At 43.2% G+C, this 24223-nt stretch overlaps 1 protein-coding gene across 1 annotated transcript in view; it reads right to left on the bottom strand.

The window, feature by feature from the left end:
- Nucleotides 1-2477: 2477 nt before the first annotated feature.
- The window catches only part of COL22A1 (collagen type XXII alpha 1 chain), a 237409-nt gene continuing 215663 nt past the window's right edge, over nucleotides 2478-24223 (bottom strand). The window contains exons 51-65 of the mRNA XM_040588639.1: nucleotides 23256-23309; nucleotides 22404-22457; nucleotides 20462-20515; nucleotides 19820-19864; nucleotides 18802-18855; nucleotides 17731-17784; nucleotides 15091-15144; nucleotides 12475-12546; nucleotides 10698-10733; nucleotides 10391-10435; nucleotides 9909-10088; nucleotides 7601-7667; nucleotides 6052-6234; nucleotides 5611-5688; nucleotides 2478-4663 (exon numbers count right to left, since the gene is read on the bottom strand). Coding sequence (XP_040444573.1) covers nucleotides 4476-4663; nucleotides 5611-5688; nucleotides 6052-6234; nucleotides 7601-7667; nucleotides 9909-10088; nucleotides 10391-10435; nucleotides 10698-10733; nucleotides 12475-12546; nucleotides 15091-15144; nucleotides 17731-17784; nucleotides 18802-18855; nucleotides 19820-19864; nucleotides 20462-20515; nucleotides 22404-22457; nucleotides 23256-23309 — 1218 coding nt within the window. The 3' untranslated portion in view covers nucleotides 2478-4475. The remainder of the gene's footprint in view (nucleotides 4664-5610; nucleotides 5689-6051; nucleotides 6235-7600; nucleotides 7668-9908; nucleotides 10089-10390; nucleotides 10436-10697; nucleotides 10734-12474; nucleotides 12547-15090; nucleotides 15145-17730; nucleotides 17785-18801; nucleotides 18856-19819; nucleotides 19865-20461; nucleotides 20516-22403; nucleotides 22458-23255; nucleotides 23310-24223) is intronic.

Raw genomic sequence — 24223 nt, 5'->3', positions numbered from 1 at the left:
ACCAACCCAGTAATGATGGAGGATAAGGACAGCTACCAGAAGATCTTTTTTCCACTAAGACCTCATTACAGTAGGCAATAGAGCCCAGAGTGCTTCAGCTGCCTCCTTTAGGATGAGCTGAATTGTTTTCCAGGCTCCCCAGCTCACACTGGAGCCACCAAAGTGCAGGTGCCATGGCTTGACTCTGAATCTCACTGTGAGAGACTAAGCATGGGATTCAGATACCTAGACATAAGCATCTTACGTCACTTGACGTGATACATAATCTCCCCTAGGGTCACTCATTGCACATCTGGAAAGACCCCCCTAGGTCACATCATCACATCTATCAGTCCCCTGTCTCTGGCACCCAAGACATTGTCAGATGGTGACACTCAGCCATGCCTAGGCATCTTATCCTGCTCCAGAAGCTGTCAAAATGCAATCTATAGCAAGGCAGAGCTTGGCCAGTTTCCACATTAAAAGACTGGACCATCAGTAAACTCTAATTTATCTCTTAAAAAATAACATTATTCCTTTTTTAATTGCCCAGAATGTAAAATCTGTGTTCATCTCCCAGCAAGTTCTGTGGTCAGAGCACAGAGCTCGGGCTTAGCTGCTACTGCATTTTTATTGTCTTTGTGAAAAAAAAACCACATACATTTGGGTTTGTCCTGAACAGAGTAGTAGCCTTGCTTTGTTTACACATTTCCAAATAAACATAGAACAGAGTTCAGCCTTACACAGTTTAACTAGCCCACATTAACTAGGGGTGGGAAAAGGACAGCTCAGGAAAACAGTATCATAAAACTGTATTGAGAAGAGCCACTCACAAGTGGCAAAGGGAAATAATCCATTCCCTGCTACAGCCTCCAAGAAGCAGCTAATTCAAAACTGTTCAGAAAACAACTATAAATTAAATAATTTACCACGCAAAAATATTTTCCCCAAATGATCCTGTTGTTTTGGTTTGTTTTTTTAATTTGTTTGACAGGTAAAAAAATTAATGGAACAGCGGTCTGTTTGCTAGAATTGCAATATTTTACACACTTGATTTAAAACAAAAAGAAAAAAAAAAAGGAACAACCCACAGTGATGCCATAAACCCCATATGTCATTATCACCTTTTAAATATGCAAATAGTACATTTTCTGGCCCTCTAATGCAATTTTAACAGTATATCTTCTCTTACCACAGAACCAGCCAAAACAAAACCCCACAAAACCATCAGTGTATTCCTGGGTTTAAACCTCAGACTCCCTGAACAGACTTTATGACAATGTCCCAAACACTTTGTTGCAGAGACAGGAGCACTGAAATGCAAAAGCCTTCTCTCATTCAAGAGCAGTTAGGGGAGAGGCCATCAGCACCACATCTGCCCTACCTGCCACCATACACTTGCGTGTATGGTCACCTTGCAAGGTGCTGGACAGACAATACATGTCTGCTTGTCACCTTCTAGCACACACCATCACCTGCTCAGGCACAGAGGCATCTGCATTTTCTGGAGGGCATCTTCTGACCATGCCCAGGGCTGTATTTGTAGGTTTACTGGCTGTCCAGATGGCAGCCCTAATTTGGAAGGCAATCTCAGGCCAGATTGCAAACACTTGCGAACAGACTGAGGCAAAAACTTGTGGTTTTTGAAATCCTGCAAAAACACCCTCTCTTCTTACCTTTTATTGTAGGTGACTTCCTAGGTACATTCCTGTAGAGCTTGCTTCTGAAAGAGGTGGCAGCCATAGAAACCTCCGTTTGATGACTATACCCATAGAAACTGGGTGACTATAAGCACAGGTCTTGATCCGGGTCTGCAGCATGTGTCTTGTACTCCTCTCACTAGCAACAGATTCTGCTTGGGAAATGCCATTTCACTGACCGGAGAGAAGACAAGGTTGAAGAAAAAGCAGGGAAATGGCACCTACTGAAGTGAGGGCACAAACAGTCTGGGCAGTCTCCAGGACCAGACTGAACAGAAAGCCGTAACGCTAGGGAGTGTGCTGGAGCAAAGGGAATCGGGCTGTGTCCCCTTTTCTGGGTAGAGAAGCTGCAGAGCCATGGTCTGTGCCTGACCCATGCAGACCTTTTAACTGCTATTAAACATCCAAGTGAGTCCCTCATGTTCCTAACGCAGACTTCTCACAACAGCTGTAACAGACATTCAAATGAAAAGGGTTATCAAAAAACCCACAACCTAGATCTTCATCAGCTAGATACCATCTCACCCACTGGGGGTTGGAATAGCTGACCTTTAAAAGTCCCTTCCAACCTAAACTATTCTATGATTCTATGATGTCACAGGGGTCAAAGACCCTGAGATTTGTTTAACAGAACATCATTAAGTATCTACCCTTCACTTGGTGCGCTGGAATATATTGAAGTCTACGTCACACATAGTACATGCATACACAGATGATGAGAGACAATCTCCAGAGGCTGAGTCACTGTCATGACAGGAATTAAATGTCATATTAACATGGTCCAGCCAACATGTTTGACCTCCATAAAACCTGCTCATTGCCATCACATTTATTCAAAACGATGTCTTGTGCCATGTTGGGAGGTAACTCTTGAGTAGGAACCCTGTTCTGCCTCACCACTGGGGGGTCAAATCTCACTTAGCCTGCACTGGGAAAAATGGTTAAATACAATGTGATCGACATGCTTGCTTAATACAGAAATAGGGCAAGCTGACCTAAGATGCAGTACAGTAACAGATATACCATTGAGAGTTACTTAAAAGTTGTAAGCTTTTCACTTCACAATATTTTCACTTTGATTGCTCTTTCCATAGCAAGAAACACAGTAAAATCAAATCAGAGTTTATTTGCATAAGAAATAGCAAAAATAGCACCACTGAGAGCTACACAGTAAAAACTGTTTAACCATGGCACGTGAACATGTTATTTAATTTCATTTTTCAGTAAAGCAGAGGCAAATTTTATCTGCTGTTGGGTGAGAGGGTGGCTCCAGTCTCTGGGATTTAGCCTCAGGGTCTGATCCTGGGGTGGTTATAGACAGCTGTGGCTTGTGTCTGGCTTAGCCAGCTTGGAAGCACCATGCCATATGGTGAACATGCCAGCAGGGCAGGGTGCCTCTTTTCCATCTCCAAAAGACCGGATGAGATTTCCAAACACATTCAGCACTTAGTGCCTGTGTCAGGTTCATTACTCCAGTCTCTCACTACAAACTGCTTTGTGCAGAAGAGTTTAGAAAATGCAGCTGCTTTGCTGGCTGGCACATATATCCAAGGCTCGATCACCTCTCAGATCCTCACCTTTGTGGGTGGGCGGGCACGTCTTGGTCAGAGGGTTAAACTCATGAATGTTGTATCATGAAGGTCTTTTTCAGACTCTATCCCCTCTTTACTTTCTCTTTGCATTCTCAGGTTGATTTTGGCAATTAGCTGATAGGAGAAAAGGGCCAGCATCTGACTTTTCGCTTTTGCTCTCAAAGATAATTTCCTCCAGGTTTCTGAACAACCAACCTGCAACTTCTCACCTACCATCTAAAACACAGCCTTGCCAAGTTATTGTCATAGTGGTTCATCCAAAATGGTGAAGTCACACTTGGCTTCCTGAGATTTTTAACACCAGGTGACTTTCTGTGTTCTCTGGCTGACTTTTGGGTGAAGAAGCGGTAGGGAGCTGTGTGTGCACTGACAATGAACAGGGATTTGGCATCCCTGAGCTGACAGAGGACAGCATCAAAGCTTTTTGTGGAGGCATCTCCCTGACGGAAGGAAGAAAAGCTCCATCTGGTAGAACCAAACCCTCTGAGTACTGAAGTTCTTGCACAAGGAGCCGTGAGGAGGCTTAGATCATCTCTGTGGCTTCTTCAGGCCTTACTGTGAGATCCCACATGGTCCCATAAAAAGTAGCTCCTATAGGATACAGATTCACCTATGGGCAGAACATTACATTTAACAGGGATCTTCTTGGAAACAAACACTGGCTGTTCGTAACTCTGTCCATTGTGAGTTGAATGTACTGGAGGCCTCTTTTCCAGCTTTGGCATGGCTTTAACTCCCTCCCTTCCACAGGGATGGCAGATAGCACCAACGACCTTGTAAAAAGCCTGCTTCTCACAGTTAATACCCCAGGCTACAGGATTTGATTCCCATTTCAAGGGTGACAGGTAAAGCTTTGGAAAGAATTGACCAGATAACATACAAAATTTTGGCATTAGAATGGTTTTGCGTAAAAGGCTACACAATGCATTGATATTATATGCTCTTCAAAAGAGAAAAAACCACTTATTTTTAATATTTTAATATGCCCTGATGTTAGAGAAACCAAAACCAAATTCACATATCACATATCACATCAAAGATAATAATAATATTATAATTCATAAAAATATTCTGACCGACCGGCAGCATTTGTGGGCTTTAGAAGGCCTCCCACGAAAGAAACACAGTTGAAGACATCTGAGAGCTCTTGGCAGACGTGATGAATTCAAGTTTCAAAAACAAGTCTGAGGATACTCCTGGCATGCTAGGGCCCTTTGACATTGGCAGGTCTGGCAGCCAGGCTTGCATAGTAAGCACACTGAGCAGGGTCACACTGTCCGTTGGCTCCTGGAGGTCCCTGTGGACCCAAGAGACCAGGCAAACCAGCTTCCCCTTGAGGGCCGGGCGGTCCTGGCACCCCATCTTTGGCATAACCAGGCTCCCCTGGGAGGCCTAAAATAAAAACAAAATGACCTTGATGAGTGACACCCCCAGGGTGCAGTACTCAGCAGTGTAAAATCACAGGAGATGGCTTTGCTGCCAAACTGGGATGCAGCCATCAGCTTCGACAGATCTGGGTATGGCCAGCAGGTATCTACAAGGATGTGACAAGTGTGTCTGCTCTGAAAGGAAGATTTCCACCCCTTACGGCATCCCTGGGCTGCACAACCCTGCTATGGCTGCTCTTCCTCTATCACCACACTGAAGTTGTGCAGCTTCACAGGCCAGCTCATGACATAGAGTCGTCACAGAGAGGAGGTGAGGATGGGAAAGCTGGAGGCAAGAGGCAACTTTGGGATATAACTCATTTGTACAAAGGATAGCGGGTCCATTGTGAATTTAAGGCAATGCAGGGTCAGTTTGCCAAACGCAGACCATGGAGTTATGAAGGCTTCCCATAGTCTCCTTCCCCAACTAAACAGGGTGAAGGCAAAACTGATCAACGGCTCCTAATAAAGCAAAATGTATTTGCTGCTCCTGTGCCAGCAAAGGTAAAGCACGAGCTGTATGCCTGAGGCACAGGTGTTGGATATGACCTTTTATAACATCTGAAACTGCCTGAGTCTCTGGGTTCAGCTTGGTCATAACAAGATTCTGGCAAGGGCAGATAGGACACTTCACAGTGTATCGAGTAATTAAAGCTTCACTTGGATTTGTCCCAAAGGTCAGTTAACCTAGCTGCTACCGAGATGAATCATTATACCTGTCGATCAGGATGAGTAAACAAAGGTGGCCAGATATGATGCCAGTGGTATATTTCTTCCCTTTGAGCCATTTTCTACAGGAATTCTGTAAGCTGTATTTATGTTATCCTGATCATCTATCTAATATGGCAGAGATCTGTGTCCTTGTAGCAGTTCTGAGTGATGTGTTTTGTGGAATGTCCTCAATAAACACACCTGGAATTCCTGGAGGACCTATTTCCCCTCGTTGGCCAATGCCAGTGTCTCCTTTCTCACCCTTTTCTCCTCTTTCTCCTGTAGAGAGGCAAAGAAAAATAATGAACTGATGATCATGATCGACACAGCTAAAGAATACTACCATAGGTCTTCCACACTGAAGGCAACATATCTGCTAAAAATAGTTCCTAGCTGTGGCTAGTCCTCTGAGATGGGAGGTTAAGTGGGAATGTAGACTCACCCAACTGCAATTCTGGCCAGAGGTGGAACACACGAGCAACTGTTGGTCACATTCACCATCTCTGATTCAACAGAATAAGGCTGCTTCTAACACAAGCATTTTGAGGACCACTTAGATGCTACTAACAGGAGAGGTGGATGCCCAAGTGCGGTGGACACACCCATTTATCTGCCTGCCCAAACACACCAGGTTTCACTCGCCTTTGGGACCAATTGGTCCAGGTGGCCCTTCAGACCCAGTCTGTCCAGGCCGGCCAGGTTCTCCTGGAGGGCCAGTTCTTCCTGGGAGTCCTTCCTTCCCGGGGGGACCAGGAGGTCCTGGTCTGCCATGGGATGCTTTTACTTGTGCAGGCTGTATCTGTGCCAGGAGATAGGCTAACTTTGCTGTAAAGAGAGGGAAATGGTTTTGTTAGACTAGAAGGTCAGTATTCCAAGAGATGAAGAGCCAGAACCAGTGGCCCAGTGAAGTCCAAATATTGCCACAGATCAATTTTTCAGGGCCACCGATTTGTTGTCCCTACATAATCCTTCCCTGTAAGCCACGATGGTGCCTCCCTGACCCTCTCTAAATTATTTAATCCTCATTTCTCAGTAGCTTTATACTTCCTCCAAATTTCATACTTAATCCTAAACATTTATATCATCCTCTGCTCCTCGTCCACCACAGAGCTGAAATGTCCCTTCCTTTAGCTGTGCAGCTGGTGGATTTCTGTCAGATTGGAAACATTGCTGCTCTGCAAAGAAAAGCCTGTTTCCACTGCTTCTGCTACAGAGAGTGCGATGCTACATGACTGCTCTGTAGGCAGAAAACTTACTTTTCTTCTTCTGGGTTGTTACACATGTGGAGTTAAAGCTAATGTACCTATCTCTGGCTGTGAAGTCTGAAACTAAAGCAGCATATTCTCCAATTGCCAAGCAGGCACATTGCTTGCCACTTCCATATTAAGACCCTGAACAGCCTAGAGAGCTCTTAAGACTTACTCAGCATCACAAAAACACCCTACAGAATAGAGTGAGAAGGGGTTTCTATCTTCTCTTCATTGATGCAAAATCTTGAGTGCTTTTAGATTGGTGTGGAATTGGAAGTCTGAGAGTGTGTGAATAAAATCCTTCAAATAAATCACTCCTTTGAACCGTGATCTTTAGCATGGAGGAAAATGCCTGCAGCTAGGTGTCAGCTGCTCCAAGAGCTGTTTGAGAAGCAGCACTACAGCTCTGCATCTCACTGTAAATGGGGTCAGTAGTGGTCTGCAATTCATGTACTTTGAGCGAAGCAGCAGCCTACATCCACCCCCTCTTATACTGGTGAGTATCAAATGTCATAGTCAAAAATTAGGAACCTTTCTCCTCCAGCTGGGACCTCAAAAGCAAGTTTACATCCTTCTCTGATTACTTTCTCTTTAAGAGCCCCAAATTAATCTCTTTGAATTTGATCTTCTCTTGTTCTACCATCTCAGCCCAGACATCTGCAGGAAGGAGTCTGCAGCAGAGCTGGTTTGGTAGAAAAGCCATGAGATGATTAGCACAGACGTTCTTCAGCTGATGAAGAGAGCAAGCCCCTCTGCTATTGCCTGGAACTTCAACCTTGGGGAATGGTAAAGCTTGCTAAGCACATTTCATTTTACACGTTCCTCCTTTCAGGCAGGCTTATTGCAATATTGCCTTCCATAAGCAGGTGCCGCCACAGCTATGGAAGGTATCTTTCATACTCTCAGATAAATCTTCTGGCTTCACAAAACTGATTACTTACCATCTAGCTGCTTGGCTAGCTCCTCTTGGATGAGCCTTCTCAAAGTCTCTAGAGATGGGGGTTCGCCCTAGAGGGTAATAATCACAGCAATAACAAAACATAATAATCACAGCCAGGGGATGTGCAAATTAAACCCTCCACAAAGGGTTTAGTGGGTTGCATTTCACCACCCACAGCATACTGCCTGAAAGAAGAATGTAAAGGGACTCAAAAAATCCACAATTCCCAACTTCCTGGCAAGCCATGGGCTCAACGGTATGAGCAGGAAGCCTTTGCTGGGACATTGTCTCCTTCCTAGAGAAAATCTTCCTCCTATACACACATAGGAGAAGTGGTAGAAATTTAATCAGAAGACATCCTCTGCCCTATGAGATCATAGTGGAAAGCTTGCCTCCTTTTTCAGCATTGCATGTTTCCTTGCAGAAAGAAGTATGCACGCCCCCAGAGCAGTTAGGTGGGTATCTAGACTTGCTATAAACACTCATACTGGGTGCACTGCCTGCCAGCAGGCCTTATCTCAGGGAACAGAAGCCAGTCTACGCATATAATACTCATCCTTCCAAACAAGCACAAGATTCTGTCTGATTTCAGGCTGTTGAAGGGAGACAGAGGATGTGGCTGCCTGGCCTTGGTCCCCTACCCAGTCTTCAAGGGCAGTATATTTCATCAATTCTCTTTGCTCTTTTGTGTGACATTGCTGTTGAACAGCTGTAATAGCTGTCAAAACTCAAAGCTATGTGGACAACAGCTCTGGATGATGCAACTGAAAAAATGATGAAAGCATTTTTCGTAGGTGGAAGGAGAATTTTGTAGGTTGTGGCTTTCCAAGAAAATGAAAAAAAAGTGATTTTAGGGTAACCATACACTTGTCTTTGTGTAAACTAAAAAAAAATTTTAAAAAAGAAATGTAGCTATATTTAAAAAATAAACCATTTTGAACCAGCAAGATAAAATGTTTTCCTTTATAAATCACAAAGTGAGACGTTTCACTTGAAAAGCACTTTTCATTTTTTGGCTCAAACTATTCTTTGAATTTCTGCCGGTTTTGAAAATACTTCTGGTCAACCTAAATACTGCATTCTTTTGTGTATGAGCTATCTGCATGAAAGTGTTGCTTCTCCCTCACACCCATCCTTTAACATACAAGGATGCAGTCTGTGACCTCTGTTTGTAAACATCTAGTGTGGTCTTCTAAATCACAAGTTACTCTTCAATAAGAAATGTAGATTTCATTAAGTAGCTAAGAGACATTTCAATTTTAACCTATAACATTGCTGATAAGTAGAGTTGGTCTATTTGCTGGCTTCTTCCCAACACAAATTTTGCATGAGGAAAAGACGTGTTTGTTGGTGACAAAAGAAACAATTTTCTCATTAAATAGTAACTATTTGTGATAGTTTGTAGTGAATATCCCAGTAGTAAACGCGATTGCAGAACTTCCTTTGAAAGCCTTACAAATTATCTTTTCAAGTTTTCACCCTATTAGTTGCATTAAATCTCCATAATAATTACTTGATTTCATCGAATCTCTATGTTGTTGAGACACACAAAGAAATGCTTTGTCTAAAATTTTTCCAGCTTTTACATCAGAGATTATTTCACTGTCTATTCCCCTCCAAGGTAATCTGAAAATCATCCTCAGAATGGGCATAGTGCCTTCACTAGGGTTGGTAGGTTTTTTTCATTCTGCTACATACAGTACCCTCAGGTACTCTCAGTAGTGAAGTTGTTTCCCGTTAGGAAAAAAAAAAAAAAAAAAAAAAAAAAAAGAGAGAGAGAAAAAGAAAAAGAAAGAAGAGAAAGAAGAGAGAGAATATTAAACTAAAATAGGATTTTGTGAAGTCTGATGAGCTGACTCCAGGATTTCCAGGAATAGAGCAGTGACCTTTCCACAGCTCAGCATTTTGTGTCTCATAACAACCAGCAGCAGAGGAAGGGGTAAGACCTCTGTATGAAATGCTACGCATTAACGCCCTTAGAGAAAGAAGCTTTTTCAGACCCCAGACCCATGGCTATAGCCACATGACCTGATTTAGGCTTTTAGGGGTATAAGGTGTCAGGGACTGGCTGCCCTGGCTATAGGTCTGAATTGCTCAGCTCTCCTGAAGTTCAATCCAACATCCCCACAACAATTCCCTGAAGATATGTTATAGCTCTTTTTATGTATCAAGAGATAAAAACACTGCCTCCCCATTATAACACACACTTGCTTTCATTCCTATCAGCCTTACTATAATCTTAGGTACTTTTCTGATCACACCATGTGGCAGTAAAATTACTGTACAAAGCCCTTCTCTGGCCATCTTACCCTTGGTCCTGGAAATCCTGGCTGTCCTGGAGGACCAGGAGGTCCAACTTGCCCAGTGTCTCCTGGGGGTCCGTGGGGACCCATCAGTCCTGGATGGCCTTTATGACCAGGTATCCCAGGATCACCTGGAGGACCCTTTTCTCCTTGAGGGCCTTTTTCGCCTTTGATGCCAGGCTCTCCCTAAGTGAAAAAAAACCTATATTACCACCACAGAATAAGAGGCAAACTTCTGATTTCCAAGCACAGCGAAACACAAATAGCTGAGCTGGCAAAGTTACTGAATACAACATCTGGTGCATTACAAATGATCCACAAATTATTACTGACGGAGAATGATTAAACAGGACCGGGAGGGTGGGAAGCATGGCAGATCTCTACAGGCCACTCTTCACTCTTGAATGACCCCTCTCCCTAGCCCTTAATGCAAAATAGCTCTCTTTATTTCATTGTAATGAAATAACTAATAATATTCTCCAGCTTACCCTCTCTCCTTTGGAGCCAATTTCACCCGGTTTCCCTGGTGCACCCTGCAACAAAATAAGAGTAAGCATTAAAGAGCTATCCATAGTAAGAGTAAATTAAAAAGCACATGCCTTTGCAATGATTTTTGTGACTCCAGGAAAATTTATTTCCCTGGAAATCCCACAGATTCTTGAGAGTTTCCTGTTTGCTCTCAAATATCAACAATTTGAGAAAAAAAATGTCAATTTGTTGCAACTGATATAGCATCTTTGATGTTTTTTCCTAAGACACCAGCCCTACTTTGAAACAACTGGGAAGTTAACTTACCTCTTTTCCGGGAGGACCCTTCTCTCCTGGTTCTCCCTGAGAGATACAGAGAGTGATTTTAACACCACACTGTGAGGACTTAGAAAAAAGACCCTACCTAATAACCCCAAGTCTTACTTTCTGTTTAGAGCCCAAGTTTTCTGCTACACAGCAGCGGGTTTGGATGATTTATCCTTATATTACTGCTATAGGTCATTCCTGGAAAGACACATCCCACTATTTAGAAAGCACTTTTTAGTGAAGCTGCATATCATGTAAATGTAAATAACAGTAAATAATTTCTAACAAACCAGATGAGAGCAGGACAGATGTTTCCATGAAACTACATTCCTGCTTTCAATACACTTTATTTCTTTCACTGACAAACATTTCACAAATCTTCATACACTTTACTTGGGTTGTTTTAGCTGAAGCAGTGTCAATATTATACCCATAATAATCTAAAGATGTAATGGAAGTAAATTTTGTAAGTAGAGGTACCATCAAGTATTACACCAGCCAAGATAACGCATACAGAGCCAGTGATAAAGCAAGTTTGAGCCTGAAAGCTTGTGTGTATTTCAGAATTACATTAATTAACCTCCGTTTGAACACCCTATTAGGATTGTTTCTCCTGTATTCTGCATTGCTAATGTGATAATTAGGCAATACAAATTTGCATTTTTGCATTTCAACGAAAAAAATATCACCGCAGTCCTGAAGTGCATTGATTAAGCAAAACAAACATTAAACTAGTTATTGCTAAAGTTCTGTGAAAGATTCCTCTTTATAGACCATTTATAATCCACAATCTTGATAATATCTATAATGTGCGCATGCAGGTGGTGTTTTTACCATAACAGGGAAACACATCTTTGTCAGTGCTAGCATCTATACATGCACACAGGAGCAATGTGTGTTAACATCAAATTCAAATTAGGCAACATCAGGCTCACTTGAGTATTCCTTAGGGCCACCGCACTTTTAAATGGCCACCACGTTTGCTGCTTTAAATTAATTTTCCAGAGAAATATTTCTTTCTCCTCTCTTCATCATGAAACTCCCTTTCCAATCATTTAAAAAAAAAATAATAATCATCCTGTGGAAGATTCAGCTGTGCTACAATCATATGAAAACCTTTAAAATCTCATTTTAAGTCACAACAGAGCAAGAAACAAAAATATTTACCTAACATTCACCTTTTCCATTCTCCCAGTGGAATGTAACATATTTTACTTGCCTTGGAAAGGCTAAAGATACTGGATTTCAAGGCTGTGATGTTCTCACACGTATAGTTATAATTTAGATCACTTTGGGATATACATGAACTCCTTAATTGCAATGTACCTCTGTTGCTGGTAACAAAGGAATTTGCCTTAGAACAGCAAATATCATAAATACCTATATTATTATCAGCGCTTAAAACTTCCCTAGTTAATCTTTCCGGGGTTCATGCAGAGATAGCAGCTGAGAACCTAAATACCCTATACCCATATTAAGAAGACTATTGAACCAGTCCGATTAATGCGCATGTTATCAGGGCTGACTGACAGGTACTAGCTCAGTAAATGAGACTATGGATGTTACATCCATATCAAAAATGCTATTTTTGCAGTCGTTTCCTTTGGAAGAAAAAGTTTATAGCTTCTAGATCTGTCAGGTCTCCTGCTTATGTTTGTGGGTTTTTTTGTTTGTTTTTTTTTTTAATCTAATTAAAGATGATGGTATCCCATCTTCATCAGTCCAAAATTTAAAAACAGGTTATGAGTGGGTGTGATGCATCTCCAGATATACTTACAGGTGGTCCTCGGGGTCCTATGAAGCCAGGGAGTCCTGGGCTGCCGTTTTCTCCTTTATTGCCTTTAGGACCCTTAGGACAGAAATGAGACAGTAACTAGCAGCCCTTTCTCCAACATCTCTTTTCCAGAGCATGCATTTACAGATACATTGGAAGTGGGAAATTTCACCGTAGCAGCAGGACTCCCAAAACTGACAAGGAAAGGAAGAATAAAGCAATTTAGAAAAGCAGACTGCAAACACCATGCTTGGATTATTAATAAGCTATGTGGGGTCCCTGTGAAAAGATGAAAAGGAAGTAACGATTATGGGAGTGTCCGGAGGTGTGTTCAGTGGCTCTCCTGGCACTGCAGGGTTTATAGGGTGATGTCGCAGAGTGGAAATGCTGTGACGGGCAATGACAGGGAAATGGTGCAGGTGGTCATACCGCTCAAATCTGAGAATACAATCAACAGACAGCTATTTATTTTGCCTTTATTTCCAGGTTCAATTTAAAAAATGTCAGCCTTTTACTTATCTCTTGTGATATTCTGCTAAACTATCCCTTTTTCTTACAGATCAGGGCAGCTTAAATGGTAGCTCATGACACAGAGCCGTCTCAAAAACACTTCTGGTATTTTTTTCCTACCTTCTTTTAACCTCTTCTTTCACAACTTTGTCCCCTACCTTCTCATTCAGCACATACCGCTTTTTCTCCTTAGAGTAAAACTTGTCTTCATTTTAAACTGGTCTCGTGCAATGATGAAATGATCACCAGTGAACCTGACAGGCACAAAGCACATGGCTTTCAGGTATGCAATCAGCCTTGCAGATTTCAGGGGCTGGGCTGCATTGCTGTGTGCAGGCTTAAGCATAAGCCCTGTGAATTGGGATGGGCACTGTCAAAGAGCAGATGCAAAAGGGGAAGGCTCCTGGCAGGTTTTACCTTGTAATTACGAGTCAGCAATGGTGAAGGTGGAAAAGAAAGCCTTATTGCCATGATAACCTTTCTCACTTCTCCTTTTTTTCAAAATAGATATATAATATACCGAGTTGTCACCCCACATTGTGAAGGAAATTAATGCATTTCCAGACAAGGCTGGAAGTAAATGGATTTGTGTACAGCACAAGGAAATACTTCCCATAATAACCTTTACGAAAGGGAGAGGATTCATTTTAATGACTGAGAAGTGTACTGATGAGACGACTGTCTGTTCTGCTGACCGACACTGTCTCATTGTTTCCCCTTTCTCATCGATCTGAATTTATCATTTTTCAGTCTCTTATGTTATTTTTGGACTCTAAATCCTCTGGAGCAGAGACAGCTGTAGCTCTGTGTTTGTGCAGGAAGTACCGGGGTCACTGGCTGACTGTCCAGGCAATGTGATAACAAGAAGATGATGAAAAAATAACCCCCATTTTGCACTCACAAGGCATCCCAAAGCCACAGTGGACCGGTGAAGAAGCAGAAAGTCAAAAAGTCAGTAACAGGAATTGGGAACAAGTGTGGACATGATGAGAAGAAGAAATGAGAGTTGAAAAGGTAACAGCAGGGATCTATAGGGTAAGAAGCAATGGCAGTAGTCCCAGGAAGGTAAGAAGAAATTATGTCAAGGAGAAAAAAACTGTAACACTTATTCTTGGCTGCAGAAAGGCTGAGAGACTGCACCACCCCTGCCCCACCTGTAATCTGTGAGCTATCACCTCCCCATGCAGAATGGTGTTGTTTGCTTCTCTACGGCCACTTAGAAGGAGACATCCCTGCAGCAAAGCAACAGATGCTCAGGGCACAAGTCTGTGGTGAGGCTGAGGTTGCTTTATGGCATTGCAAAGGCCATAAAGAAGAATAAAGTGCTGTTTCGGTTTTTCAGATTTCTCCTGCTATGCCTTTGTTTCTATCTGAATCTAACAGCCCAGCAAGCTGTGGACAAAGGTGGACAAAGAGGGGGAAGAGCCATGCATTCGAATAGATGCTACTGGACACAAAGCTACATTTGCATGGATTTGCTGAATCCTGAATAATTTGCAGCAGCAAAACAGAGAAAAAAAAAAAAAAAAACACACACAAAAAAACCCAACCAGCTCCTCACTGTCCTCCTTACAGCTCTTCATTACCATGCTGTTCTTCTACACAGGATGCCCCCAGGGGTGTTTCATTCTGCTTAGTGATCTTGGTTTACTGCCCACTGTCTGCTCTTTCCCCAAGTGCCTGGGGAGGATTTTTCTGCTGCTGCTATTCCTCGATGGCAGTCTGCCAACTCCCTGAGGCCCTCTCCTTCCTTGTGACAACTGTCTGCTGGCTGCACACTCTATGCTTGGCAAAATTAAAGCTACTGGTGAAATTGAGGCATGCCAATCTTTTTTCCATACCAGTTAATCATTCATTTTGGTTTTTTTCCACGAACACTTAACTTTTGCTGGGAAAAATGATGACCCAGCTAGCAGCTCAGTTTCAGGAACATAGCCAACCCCCCCTCCAATGTCATGGCCAGCCACTGATTTTCAGATCAGTGACCTTCACACATGGCAACTTCAGGGATGGTAAGTAGCTACAGATAATCCACCCCATCTGTACTTCATCAGTCACTTCTCCTTGACATAACTACTTGGTGCATGAGTTTCCCTTTGTGGTACTTACAGGGTTACCTGCTGGGCCAGGTTCTCCTGCAGATCCAGGCAATCCATTCTTGCCCTGTGTCAAAAGGAAAAAGCTTAGTGAAGTAATGTATACTATGTTCTGGTTTCAGCTAGGACAGAGTTAATTTTCTTCTCATTAGCTGGTTCAGTGCTATGTTTTGGATTTAGCATGAGAACAATGTTGTTAACATACTGATGTTTCAATCCTTGCTCAGTAGTGCTTAGCCTAAGTCAGTGACTTTTCAGCTTCCCACATTCTGCCAGTGAGATGTGCACAAGAAGCTGGGAGAGAGCGTAGCCAGGACATCTGACCCAACTAGCCAAAGGGATATTCCATACTATGGAATATCCTGCTCAGTATATAAACTGGGGGGAGTTGGCTGGAGGGGCAATTTTTGCTCAAGGACTGGCTGGGCATCCGTCAGTGGGTGGTGAGCAACTGCATTGTGCATCGCTTGTTTGGGTTTTCCCTCCCCCCTTGGTTTTATTCCTCTCTTTTTCTCTCTCCTTTTTATTACAGTTATTGTTGTTGTTGCTATTGTTATTGGTTGGGGTTTTTTTAAACTTATTGCAATTGTTAAACTGTTCTTAACTTATGGGTTTTACCTTCTTCTAATTCTCCTCCCCATCCCGCTGGGGGCAGGGGGAGGGGAAGAGTGAGCAAACAGCTGCATGGTACTTAATTGCTGGCTGGGGTTAAACCACAACATGCAACAGTTAAAAATATCCACCTACTGCTGCACCAGCAGGGATTTCTTTAGTGTTGTCCAGTCTCCTCTCTTGGCAGACTGCAGAGTAAGGATCTCTTATTTTCAATTGACCCCACAATTTCTGCATCCCTGATTGCATGGCTGACCCCATCTCAGGACAAAAACTGAGAGATGTGGACCCAAATCCCCTAGTCTGAAGACGACCAAGGCAGCACTCTTTCTTCTCCTCCTTTTCCTCACTTTTATCCTTATCATGTGCAGCATCCTCCTGGATGGATGGAGCTGCTCCAAGTCACCAGTGTTCAGACTGGCCCCTTTAGTCCATGTTTGAAGCACCTCTTGGCAACTCACTGGTCAAGGTTAAACTGCTCTGCACTAGCTGGCAGATATCTGCAGCTTCCCCCACACCTTCCTGTGTTACCGCACTTCCTCTCTCCCACAATTGAGGTAGGTCCAGCAAATTATGTCTACTATCATCTTCTCAGGGCTACCATCTGAATCAGGGTCCAGAGGCTAGGCATCTATTTTCTAATCATCTCAGGCTTCCCCTTTTTTGTGAAATGGAGAAAAACACTTTTTTAGTTTTAAAGCCTTGAGGCACTTGATCCTTGCCTGACACCAGACAACTCAGAATAAGCCAAATCATCCTTTAAAAGGACCTGTTTCTCACCATTTCTTATCAAAGTACCTAAGCTGACCATCTACAACAACTAAATTTTGGTGAGATGAAATTCTACACCCTGTTCCTCTTTCCTCCCAACTCGCCAAGCAGTGATGTTTTTCCCTGCATTAGAGTTGACCATAAAGAGCAGCCCTTTTGCTGGCAATATCAAAAAATCATGCCTCACGCTCCTTATTAGAGAAGAAACAAAGCAGAGGAAGAACAAGAGAAATTGATACTTTGCCCCCCAACATGCAAAACCCCAAGCATCTCTTCTCCAAAGAACAATATGGCCTGGAGTTATGATAATTTCTGATTTCTCAAATCTTTTTATTCATAGATAGTGTTGTGCAGGGGCATGACGCATTAGTGAGCGATGCCAGCAGTACAGGAATAATGAGGTAAATTACAAGGTAGATACAGGAGCTCTCCATATGTTCCTGCACTCTAATTTAAACCCCTACCCTCCCAGCTCAGAGGGACCTGCCGCTCCAGCTCCTGGCATTGCTAGTTGAATCAGCATTTTGCTCTGATTATGAGACGTGTTGTAGAATCTGTTTCACTAGCAGGTCTTCCAAATAGGAAACAAAATCACCCACTGCAACATATTAAAGATGTGCCTAGGTTCAGCAAGAGAGACCTGCATTCAAATTTGGAAAGGGTTGATTTTCAAGAGAGAATTGAAAAAAACATGAAATTAATAAAAGTAATTTCTCAACTATTCCAAATGACACTTTCTGAAATGTCAACTGAATTGCCATTTCTCCACTGAAGTTGTAATAAAACTCTACAGTTGCTCAATCAAACAAATATTTTCCTAAAATTATGCTTCCCCCCCTCCCCCGAAAAAAGAATAGTTTACAGAAAGCGTGAGAAAAATGAATAGTATGACAACTGGACCCCACATATCTCTAACTGGGCACCCACAGTTAGTCTCTACTTTTGAAAACTGAGGCACTGTAAGAAACGAGTGAGATGCCAGAGGCAGGAGTGGAATATGAGCACTTCTGACACTGCAGTCCTGGCAGAATCCATTAAACCATTCTTCCCACTCAGTCAGCAACCACCATCCCACTGCAGTATTAGAAGTCTTCACCAGTTTCTAGCAATCATTCTGATTTGTCTTTCTCGAAGTAGGCAAAATATTTTAATCAAACATCACCTGAATCTTGCTTAAGACTCTCCTTCCAAACCAGAGTTCTGGACTGCAGGACATTCCCACTATACACAATGTACCTCCAAAAATGGCTTGTCAGGACAGAAAACTCACCGGCGGACCTCTGAGTCCTCGAGGGCCCTGTGGTCCTATGGGACCAGTATCACCCTGAAATGAAGAACCATATTCTGGTGAGTGAGAAAGATCTGACATAAAGATGAGCAAACGGGAATTTTAAAATGTCCCTACTAAATTACACTGTTCACATATTAGGGGGAAACACCATTCAAGGAGGCTCACTATCCCTTTTCAGTTATGCATGAGGAAGACCAGTCTTTTGAATTTTAAACATCTATCACTTTACAGGCAGATTACAGGCAGAAACCATTATTATCAGGTTATCTTAAAGATGGATTTCTCTAGTATTTCTCAAGAACTGACTACTTTGTTCTCTCTTGAGGGCAACTTAAGACCTGCTTCTTTCTTCTTTGAGGGGTTCCCTTAGTTCTATCTTCCATTTTCCTTTGTAGGGGACCATTTACAGCACAATAGTTTTCCAGTGATACAAGGAGTGAGCAAATGAGAAACCACTTCCCCAAGTCCCACGGCAGTGGCCCATCAGCCTCTGGGTACACTGCTCAGCAGCTGCAGCAGGATCCCACATCAGCTGCACTCTCCCAGGACTTTGTTACCTGACTGCATGTGACACTAATAGTGTCAGAGGATCTGTTCATACTGCCTCTTTTTCCTCTGAGCAGCAGCATCTTATTCCACAGGCGTTTCCCAGATCTCAGTGCAGCTACGCACTCAGTAAGGTACAGCTTTGGCAGAGGAAGCACGGCAGAACCTGGCCCAGTGGGACCTGCAAATTGAAGTGCTGCTTGGAATGGGGTGGCAGAAAGCAGGTCCGTGGCTATGCAGCACAGCCTGGGACTCAAACAACGCAGCTTTCTCTGCTTTTCTAAAGATATCAGTGACATTTTAGCGTCAGCAGCTGAGCAGTGACAAAACCCTCAAATTCTTTGTTACCCTAACGACCTTTGCACATATCATTCCCTGTGCACTGCTGCAGTAATTCACCCTTTATTGCAGTTTCTGCAGCTGTTAGGTCAGGGTTGCTGTGAATTAAAAACTTCATTTGTCAGGGAGAAGGAGATTAGTTTCTGCTCAAAATAGTACACTTACATCCTTCCCTGGTGGCCCCTCACGCCCAGCAGGGCCTGTCACACCTGGCTCCCCCTGCAATTCAGCAAAAAGAAAAAAAAGATCAGCTCAAGGTCAAAGACAGACCAGAAACACCATAAGTGGTATGGGATTTCTGCAATATTGGACTGAGCTCAGTGAAAACTTTTTTCAAGCCAACAAGAGCATTGTTCATCATACATGACACACAGCCTATAAACATATACAGCATCTTCTGTAAGTAGTGCACAAGACAGTACACTCCTTTCCAGCAGAATATTTGCTATGGCTAGTGCAGTCACTGAAAGCTGCCAACCTATTCAAGATACAGAAACTACCATGAGGAAGAGATGAGGAACTCCAGAACTACATTTTTCAGCTAATCTCCTGCAGGCAGAGCATTTTATCTCCCTGTGAAAAGCCAGAATTTGGCAAAAGGATATTCACAGTTTTGTATTCCACTCTCTATACCAAGGAGATTATTGAATGTACTGTATGGCTCAGAACAGAAAGAAGACCAACTTTTCATGCAGGACTTGAGTTTTGGGTTTTATGATCCACAGGAAACCAAGTCGAAGGGCTAGAGACATTTCTATTCTCTCTTCTGTAAATTTTGTTCCTGAACTTATTTTGCCCTTCTTAGACATTTTTGAAGGAGAGCTGATAGATGCTTGTCCAACAAGTGCAGTAGGGTTCCTTATCTTGTATGTCAGCATTCATACCCGAGGGATGTGGTATGGAGGCATCCTTTGAACTTCCTCACAAGGGGCTCTCTCAAGCAGAGCATCAGAGCACTCAGCTCTACCACCTGCTTCACCTCGCTCAGAATCAGAACTTCAGCAGAGGGAATGAAGACAGCTGCTGTGATTTTATGCCATAGGTGTGGCCCATGGAATTGTAGTTGAAAACAGACAAGTTAAAAACAGATCAGGCATCATTTTAACCTATTGCCTCAGAAAGGTCAACTTCAATTCACACAATCTTTCTCCAGTGGATCATATGGGAGGTACACATTACTTACCCGGGGACCTGGGGGACCTGTATCTCCTCTCTGACCTTTGAAACCCTACAAATGAGAATGAAGTCAATAATTATCCATTACTATGATGCACAAAACACTAAGAAAAGTCTAGCTTGAATGTTTACTTAAAAACCTTCCGTCCTAGTTTTGCCTAAGATTACTGGGGACTGGTCAGCATAGAGTTGCCATGTCCCAGGGAGCGATTAAGAAAGGTCACATCACAGGAAGAGCTTTCCATAGCTCCTTACGCTGCAAGACCAAGACTGTAGTGTGTGTATTCCTGTTGTGACTAGCTAATAAATTATTTAACCCTAAATTTCATTGTCCCCATCCTTTCAGAGGACATGTAACAGAACCCAAGTGCTACAGATGTGACTATGCCTTCTGGTAGAAGGGGTGTCATGAGGTTGTGGCTTTAACTTCTAGATAAGGGACCCACCCCAAGTGTGAAGGATTTGGAAATGTCTGTGTTCAATTTTTGTTAATTATTTATTTAGTTATTTATTTACTCACAATGCCATGACTATTCTCAACCAGGCCAGCTCCTTGGTATATGTCTGCACCAGTAACGTACCTCATCTGCCCAACAAAAGCTACAGTACAGAACAGTGACTGGATGGAAACCTTTAGAGCAGCACTTACCGGTAAGCCTCTGGCACCCTCCTGGCCTGGGAGCCCTGGTTCTCCAGGCTTTCCCTATGAGAAACAATCATGTTCATGTTTGTTAGTCTTAGGTCCATCTCTCTGCTGTTGAAGACTTCATGCTCTTCTCCCTTGGGTGTAACAGCACTGAGAACTGTGATTGCCCGGGGTTCCTCCCGCAATGCCGGAGTGTGAGCGTGCAAAGAGGACAGTAGTGACAGACAGGCCCATACATACCGCTACCTGCACTGCCAGGAACACAGCCTTTCAGGTTCAAAGGCAGCTTACACCTTTGGACTGGTGCACCTTTACAGGCTTTAATGTCAGAGGGGTAATGCACAGAACTGCACCAACACCTAGTCAGCATATACAAAATCAGCAGCTGCCCATAGGAACCAGGTGTTTTGATGCAACTAAACAACTGCCTGCAGCTGCTGTGACAAGTGCTGCCCCCCACACCAGCTGTCCTAATGACTAGTATATTGGGTTTGCCTGGCAAGGTTTTGGTAGCAGGGGGTGGCTTCTGTGAGAAGCTGACAGAAGCTTCCCCCATGTCCCATAGAGGCCATGCCAGCCGGCTCCAAGACAGACCCACTGCTGGCCAAGGCTGAGCCCATCAGCAACAGTGGTAGCGCCTTGGGGGTAAAATACTTAAGAAGGGGAAAAAAACCCTGTGCAACAAATTGCAGCCAGAAAGAAAGGAGTGAGAGTATGTGAGAGCAACATCTCTGTAGCCCCCTGGCCAGTGCAGGAGGGGCCGGAGCTGCTCCAGGCCCGGAGCAGAGATTCCCCCCCAGCCCACGGCCCACGGAGCCCCCGGGGGAGCAGCACCCACCCCCACCCCCCCCCGGGCAGGGGGTGAAGAACTGCAGCCCATGGGAAGGGCTCCCGCTGGAGCAGTTCATGGAGGGCTGTCTCTCGTGGCAGGGACCCCGGGCTGGAGCAGAGTGGGAGGATGGCAGAGACAGCATGTGATGAACAGACTGCAACCCCATTCCCAGTCCCCTGCACTGCTAGGGATGAGAAGGTAATCAGGAGTAAAGCTGAGCCTGGGAAGAAGGTGTGGGTGGGAGGAAGGTGTTTTTAAGTTTTGGGTTTATTTCTCATTATCCTACTCTGATTTGATTGGTAATAAATCAACTGATTTCCCCAATTTGAGTCTGGTTTGCCCGTGATGGTAATTGCTGAGTGATGTCTTCCTGTCCTTAACTCAACCCATGAGCTTTTCATTATATTTTTCTCTTTCCTGTCCAATTGAAGGGGGAATAGAGCAGCTTTGGTGGGCTCCTGGCATCCCAGCCAGGGTCAGACCACCACAACTGGTTCCTTCCAGAACCACTAAGTTCCATTTACAAGGTACAGAAAGGCAGGCAATGGCAGATACTGGAAGCACGTTGTTCATACAACAAACACAGCTGCAAGGAATGGCCTTCACTGCCCAATTTATTAACGTTTCCTTTTGGCTGACAACTTCATGGCTCAGCTTTTTCTCCTCAGCAAATGCAAATGTAAACTAAGTAGAGAAAATCAAATATAAAACCTCTAATCCTGGACAACAGAACTGTCACAGAGCAATCCAGAAAAGGCTTCTTTAAAGACACCTCCTCTAAACTTTTTATGCCCCATAATCTTCTACATAAAAAATGGATCACTAGGTTTAATGTTACAAGACAACCTTCTTTCTCTGCGATATTTACAATAGCTGTAAAAGTGGAATCACTAAGTTTTAGTGTATTTATGGTAGCTGTAAAAGAACCCAGTTTCTTTTCAAGATCGCTAGTGTGTAACTCTTATAAATTGCTTGAGACAATATAGTCCTTCTGGTGTTAAAAAACAGATGTGCAAACAGGCTCCATGCTCCCTCAAGGCACCCACAGATCCAAAAACAATAACTGGAAGCAGGCTCTGATTGCCTGAGCAAAACAATTTTAAATTACATTACCGGTTCACCAAGAGATCCTGGCTTGCCATCTTTGCCATCATTCCCAGCAATGCCCTGTAAATGAAATGCAAAACAGGGTGTAAGGAAGGAGTCAACAGGGAAGATTGGCGTGGGTTTTGTCAGTGCGAGTTTCACGGTGACAGCTCTGCTTCATTGTGGCATACTTGAATTTGCATAATCCTCCAAAAACTTCCCTATTACTATAGCTCAGCCATAAACCTTTCCTGGCCACACCACAACAACATAAACTTCCATTTTCCAGCATGGCAAGTCTAAGGGGTTTTCTCCTTTGCAGCAAGGCAAGCACCCCAACAGTCTTAAAACAGGATTCTGAAAACAGCTGTTATATAACATTATAATGCCATTATTTTCATTCAACTATGCTGCTTTACACTGGAAATAGTTCTGGCCCATCCTCATGACAGATTTAAAAAAACCCAAATTTCATACTAATACATTTTCCAGAAGAGAAGAGTCTATGTCCAAGATGCACTTGAACTTGAGTCAGTGCAAAGGGACTATTTTGACTGTGGATTGAGATAAAGACAGTATTTCATTCAATGAATTTTTGTGCCCTTAAACTAGAGCTATTAGTTGGGTTTTGTGCTCTGCATAATAGTATTTCTTCCAGCGAGGAGACAGATAAGGAACAGACCTGATTCAGCTTGGTGATTAACACTTAGCTTTAAAGTGATCAAATACAGCCAAGGACACAACATCAACATAATAGATACCATAACAGATCGTGCAGAGCCTTCAAAACACCTCAGAAATGTCACCTCTTGTTTTACACACCTATGTGTTTATTAACAGTTTAATGTATTGAATTAGAAGGAGCTGAATTGCACTCACTGGCAGTCCAGGCAACCCTGGTGGGCCCTGTGGACCTGGAGGGCCATCTTTACCCTGGAAATAAAGCAGAAACACCGTGGGTCAGACAAGCTCCTCAGATGCTTCTGTCAGCTGAAGATAGAAGATAGATAGACTCCACATTATCAAATATGGAGTCTGACAAGGGACAACTGTGGGAAGCTGGTCTTGTAGCCCATGTCACACAGTGTACAAGGTTTCCTTGAATTCCTTCTCAATTAAACTGGAGGGCTTTCTTTTTGTATACAATATCCAGTATTAGCTATAAGTTGTTACAGATGGAGAAACCACTGAAATCACTGGTAATTTTTTTCTGAAGTTTAATTGTTTTTAGTCCTAAACTTCCTGCATGTGGTATCTAGCCGGGAAGTAGAAGATCTGTATTTTATACCTATCAAATGAGTAATTTTGACTAGTGCCTTGCCCTCAGTCCCAAGAAATCTCCTTAGTTCATAGGACTGGACAATAGCGTCCCAGGTCTTTCAGTGTCTCAACCTCGATCATCCATTTGAAAGGGAATTTAAGCCAGCCTGTCTGTGCTCTGATTGCTCACTGATTTCATAATCAGAAGGACCATCACTGTTCACTTGTGATGAAGTTCTGGTTGAAATAGATCCGCAAAAGGCACCTTGCTCATTAGGAAACCCTGCTCTAGAAATTAATCACAGAATTACACAATCTTAAACTGTTCCAGCTCAACAGCATGCATTACTCAGGAAAGGTTCACTTTTTCCTCTTCAGCCTGAAGTTAGCATCAATCAGATTACCTGTCCCCCCCAGGGTTTTCTGATGCATTACTATAACATAGCATCTGAACACCCTTCAAAGGGAACAGCTGTAGCAAAATTCTTCACGGACTTCTCAAAAATTACATCTGTATTAGTACTTTGGTGCTAGGGAATGGTCTCAGGTTCTGGCTTCTGAGCAGTCTGTGCCATGACATCCTTCAA

This window comes from Falco naumanni, chromosome 3 (genome assembly GCF_017639655.2).
Source record: "Falco naumanni isolate bFalNau1 chromosome 3, bFalNau1.pat, whole genome shotgun sequence".
Lineage (NCBI taxonomy): Eukaryota > Metazoa > Chordata > Aves > Falconiformes > Falconidae > Falco > Falco naumanni.
Note: the sequence above shows the minus strand (reverse complement) of the source record. Positions and strands in the feature narration are given on the sequence as shown.